The sequence below is a fragment of the Alosa sapidissima genome, chromosome 14, assembly GCF_018492685.1.
Source record: "Alosa sapidissima isolate fAloSap1 chromosome 14, fAloSap1.pri, whole genome shotgun sequence".
NCBI lineage: Eukaryota > Metazoa > Chordata > Actinopteri > Clupeiformes > Clupeidae > Alosa > Alosa sapidissima.
This window is the reverse complement of record NC_055970.1, coordinates 21187745-21193744: the sequence shown is the minus strand read 5'-3', so window position 1 is coordinate 21193744 and position 6000 is coordinate 21187745. Positions and strand designations below refer to the sequence as shown.

The 6000-nt window shown below is 44.0% G+C and overlaps 1 protein-coding gene across 4 annotated transcripts in view; it reads right to left on the bottom strand.

The window, feature by feature from the left end:
* The window catches only part of phkb (phosphorylase kinase, beta), a 78853-nt gene that overhangs the window by 20653 nt on the left and 52200 nt on the right, over positions 1–6000 (bottom strand). For all 4 annotated transcript variants that reach the window (XM_042060886.1, XM_042060887.1, XM_042060888.1 and 1 more), the window contains 2 exons: positions 2880–2935; positions 605–698 (listed from right to left, as the gene is read on the bottom strand). In XM_042060886.1, the coding sequence (XP_041916820.1) occupies positions 605–698; positions 2880–2935 (150 nt within the window). The remainder of the gene's footprint in view (positions 1–604; positions 699–2879; positions 2936–6000) is intronic.

Below are 6000 nucleotides of genomic sequence, written 5' to 3'. Positions count from 1 at the left end.
TGGACACAGCCGTGCACTACACACTCCCTTCCGCCCCTCATCCTCTCCCTCTCCACTAAGACATAAATCTTGCTGCTGGCTTGATTGACCGACAGTTTCCAAGCGAGAGTGTGACGGGCTAAAACTGACACACTTGTCGATGAGCTGTGCAGACATTTCAATCGATCAGTGGTCAGTCTCAGTGGCTTGCCTGTATTTGTGGTCAATAGGCATGGCCCGGTCAGTTAATCTACCTGATGGATGGCACGAACAGAGTGTTTGGAGTTTGTACTGTGTGTGTGTGTGTGTGTGTGTAGTGAGTGTGTGTGTGTGTATGTGTGTGTGTGTGTGTGCGTGTTGTTAGGTAATTGCTACAGTATGAATGCTATGAATGTCTTTTGAGTGTATTCAGAGATTTCTATGCAGAGTGTGTGTACCTGTGTGTGTTTTACTTGCGTGCTTGTGTGTGTGTGCTTGTGAGAGAGAATTCACACGCAAGTGCATGCTTTGCGCATAGGTGTGTACAGTATGTGTGTGTGTGTGTGTGTGTGTGTGTGTGAAGGCTTTGTGCATAGGTGTGTGTATATGTTCGGTGTGTGTGTCAGACTGCAGAGGTGTGTTATACCTTGACCAGCTCTCTTTGGGGCCAGATCTGGATGGGCTCCACCTGTTGTGGGGTCTGTGTCTGGATGCCGTAGGTGTTCAGGAACACCTGGAGTCTGCAAACACACACATTTCGGAAACGTTTGCACACTTGATCAGATGACTTTATTTGTCACAAGCACAGTTACATAAAAACAATGGTGGTGAAATGTTGTGTGTGACAAAACAGCTCTGTACAGGATTGTGCATAAAAATATAAATATAATATTTTAGAAAAAACTCACTTATGCACAACTTCTAATATACAAATTAAGATAAGGTACACTCTTAAAAATAAGGGTTCTTGGGGTTTTTATAGAAATAGCAAATAACCATTTTAAAGAAAAAGGTTCTCCTCCTATATAAGGACATAGGGCATAGAGTATGTTGCAATATATACTTTCTTTAAGGGTTGCTCAATAGGATACTGATCCACCATCCCCCTTTTCTGACTTGGTAATTTGTGATTTCCAGTGTTCAGTGAAAAGAGCAAAAGATAAACGATTTCCAAAGGGCCTTTAAGTTAACCAAAGCACTGTTTCATGATGTCCTATGTTTGAATTTGAAAGAGTTTTTAAAAGGCCAGTTCAATCAATGTCAAATCAATGTCTTATCTCATTTCTATTACATTCACCTGGACTGAAAAGCCAGCTGGGTTATCCAATTACGACTTTAATTTCAATGTCATCTTACTGTGGTGGTGAGTAATAATGCCATTTGTCATAAAACTTCTAACATTTACACAGAACAGAGACCTTGTAACCCCATGCTAACAGAAACAAAGGCAAGGCCTCTAAAAGAACAGGGACAAGACCAGAAAAAAGACCTAAAAAAGATTACCCTCTCTTAAAAGGGCAGAATAAAGCATATACAATATATTAGATCAATAAACATAGCTAACTATAGAGGCATGCCTAAAAGAAAAGAGGAGGTTATGTCAAAGTGGATTTACATATCTACATGTGTATTTTAAAGTGCTTGGAAACTGCCCCAACACCAACTGACCCCAACATTCCATGCCCTAGTAGTATTTGAAAACGTCAAATTGTAAATGTCAAACTCTAACAACTCCATCCAACAAACACCAACAAATACGGAAGGATGGGGCACACTGACCCACCTGTTGGTGCACACTGACCCAACTATTGGTGCACACTGACCCAACTGTTGGTGCACACTGACCCAACTGTTGGTGTTTGTTGGAGTTTGCTGGAGTTTATTTGGGCAGTGTGCAACACTTTTCATCTACAGCAACACAGACCACAGTCAGTGGACTCTGAAGTTATTCACTGGAAATGAACATGAGACCTTGGTGCCTCTCCCTCCACTCTGGAGCCAGATCACAGCAGCATGACAAGAGACACCCGAGACTTGGAGGAAGCTCTGCCAAGGCCAAGGACAGGAGGCCTTTATTATGCAGAGCACTAGCAGGATGAAGAGCTGGCTGATCCAAGCCTGTTTTGAAGTGAGGAGGAACAGGAGGATGGGGTGTTGGGGCTAGTGGGTGGAAGGTGAGCTGGGGGGGAGGTGGGGCAGTGTGGGGGTAGGTGGCCATGGCAGTGTTAGTCAGGAAGGAGGGGAAAGAAAGGGGATACCATGGAGCTGAGTGTCTGTGGACGCATGACCTCTTGACCTTTCTCCTTGTCTTGAGGACATGAATAATAACAGCACATGTATGGGAGGATGAGGGTAAGGGGGTGAAGTCAGAATGGACAAGCCAATGAGAAGCCACAGGAGGGAGAGAGGATGTCTCTCTGTCTTTCTATCTCTCTCTCTCTCTCTCTCTCTGTCTTTCTATCTCTCTCTCTCTCTCTCTCTGTCTTTCTATCTCTCTCTCTTTCTCTCTCTCTCTCTCTCAAACACACACACACACACACACACACACACACACACACACGCACACTCACACTCACATGCCATTAGACCAAGTGTGGTCATGGGCTGAGTATAGATATGACATGACCTCTATTACAGAGATAAAAAATCTATTTGAGGCCATGGCAACCCAATCTATCGGACATCCACACGATATGGAGGACAACACAGAGCACCGAACAGGGTCAGGCGTCTAGCAGGACAGAGGGGGCAATGTCATACAAGAGCAAAGTCCCTTACACACACACAAATAAACTCTCTCTCTCTCTCACACACGTATAAACTCTCTCTCTCTCTCTCACACACTCACACACACACACACACACACACACACACACACACACACACACACACACACACAAAATTAAATTATAAATACATACCTTTGACTTTCAGCAATCAGGGAAACATGTATGACCACATCATTCTCAATAGGGCCCTGCAAAAGACACACACATACACACACACATTTATTAACTGTCTAACTGACTTCTCAGGGCAAGGGAGTAATTATCTCCACTAATGCCCATTAACACATACAGGCCAAGAAACCATGAGAGATAGAGTGAGAGTGAGAATGAGAATGGAGGGGTAGAGAGAGAAAGAAGGTGAGGAAGAGAGGAGGGGCACATAGGCAATATTCCCTCACAGGAGGTTTAAAGCCATAATTAATCAGGAGTGTTAAGAGAAGAGAGAGGGAGAGATGGAGAGAGGAGAAGAGCAGCAGAGGAGAGTTGAGGTGGAAAGATTGAGAGAAGAGAAGGGAGAAGTGGGAGAACAAAGAAGAGAGAAATGAAGAGAAGGAACAGAGCGTAAAAAGAGGGAGAGTTGAGAGGACATCGAGGGAAATGAGAGAAAAGAAATGAGGCACAGGAAGACAAAAGAACTTAGAAAAAGGTAAAATATAGGAGAGGAGAGGAGAGGAGACGATCACACATGAGTACAAGAGGGGTGTGAGAGAGAGAGAGAGAGAGAGAGAGAGAGAGAGAGAGAGAGAGAGAGAGAGAGAGAGAGAGAGAGAGAGAGAGAGAGAGAGAGAGAGAGAGAGAGAGAGAGAGAGAGAGATTAGGTACACAGAGTCAGACAGCACGATGGTGTCTGCCTGAGAAATATGACAGGAGTTGTGTGGGGAACAGACACACACTAATCCCTGAGAGGCCATGACACTGTTAACAGGGGAACTAAATGCAGAACAACAGGGCTGGCCAACAGCAACTACTCTACAACTACAACAACAACAACAACAACAACAACAACAACAACAACAACAACAACAACAACAACAACAACAACAACAACAACAACAACACAGAATACAATATACACAGAATACAATATACATTTAATGTAATGACATAAACTCCATTTCCACCTTAGCAAAAAAAGAGAAAATGACTGGAATGAACAAACAGCATTGATTGAATGGCAGTAAAGAGGTGAGAACCAGCAAGAGGAAATCTGAGAGAACCTGCCTGCACTCCTGACTAATTGGAGACAGAATCCTCCAAACCATGCTGAGAAATCAGTCTAATTAACACGCATCTCCAGAAAAACAGATCAGCAGAAAAAGACAGGAGCAGGAATAGAAACAACAACCTGACACACAATTAAACAGCGTGAGGAGGAAACAGCAAGACCGGACGGGCTTAGAAATCAGATCATTTCCCTCTAATCTGCTCTTCCTCACCACCATTTTGTGTCGGCGGTGGACGGGAGAGAGAAAGGGAAACACAAGGTTTCTGATGACGAGGGGAGTGGTGGAGGAAAAACTCACACACACACACACACGCACACACGCACACACACACAGCTCATGCATAAGCAGACACACATACAGAAAGCATACTTGCGCACGTGTGCACACACACACACACACACACACACACACACACACACACACACACACACACACACACACAGAAAGTACACACACACACACACACACCAAAAGACAAGCAGACTGCATTGATGGACACAGATGATTCCATCCCACTCAGCTGCTGCGGGTTAATCTGACTCCTGTGCTCCTTATGTTCACATGCATGTGTGTACATACTGATGGAAGCCACACAGAAACACCAGCTGATGGCCAGTCATCTGTGTGGATTTACAAACGTGTCAACAGACTCAGCACAAGGACAGTAGGCACCGAGCTGTGATGATACCATACACAAACATGTAAACACACACACACACACACATTCTCACACAAATACTAATACACACTACACACAAACAAACACACACAAATACATACAGAATCAAGGCTCTCAATATTACACCCATAGACACACAAACACAGGATGAGTCTTAAGGAGCAGATCTGGGCAGTGGTGGATGTCATGCTCTGAGCGCTGGCAGGGTCCTTATGTGTTGTCTCTGCTCTAATGTCTAATGGCTGTACCTCTCCTCTCTAATAGCACTCTGGTGTGCACACCAAGGGCCCCAGCCTTCAAAACAATGCTGAATATTACTTCCTCTCTCTCTCTCTCTCTCTCTCTCTCTCACACACACACACACACACACACACACACATACACACATACACACACCAAACCTCACAGCAGAAAAGCTACGCCTGTCATCACAGGTCTGACAGATTAGGATAAATGTTCTCTCCTTCACCCATCCCACTGCTGAAGAGACAACAAGAAGGAAACTTGGGGAAAGGTGGAGTACACACACTTTGGGATACAAGTCAAGGTCCATTTTTATATATGTGACGAAATGTCAATTCTCCTGCTCTCTGTATGCAATTTGTGTTTTAGGAGAGAGGAGTGCAGAGAAATATTAATAAAAAAAAATAAAAAAAAAGTGTCTGGTTGTAGTGATGAGAATTATGCACACACTCACACAAAGACACACACTATCACAGCACCAGCATACAATATGTGTCCTTTTCATCTGGAGGAAAAAAGATGAGTGGGCAACTACACCTTGAAAAAAGAATGAAGATAACTGACAAGAAGGACAATAATGTTCTGCCAATAGATACCAACAAAGGGAGGAATTATCAGAATGGTTCTGAGAACACCCTACATCATTCTGAGAACACGTCTTGATGTGGCGTGTACTGTCAGAAAGACCTCCCAGCACAGAGAACTGCGTCCACTTCTGCAGCTTTTTTTTCAGAAATCCCAGCAGATGGGGAAATCTCCCCCTCTTTCATATGTTCACTGTCTTCTCTCTGTCCATCTTTTTCTCTCCATCTTTCTCACACAATGATGTATAACACGCCTCTTGAGTTGCAGTGTGGGTCTGTTGCAAACACATCTGCTAAATGTGTCATGAAATATGTGATAGCTGACACTGTACGCAAATGTAGGCTCTCTCTCTCTCCCTCTCTCTCTGTATGTATGTGTGTGTACTGTATGTGTGTGTATGGTAGAGTGTGTGAGGGCAATCTACCTTTCTATTAACACCCATAAAAAGAATGAAAGTCCTTCCAAAATGCAGTGAGGTTGCTGTGACAGGCACTGTCTCATACTGTGCCCATCTCTTCCA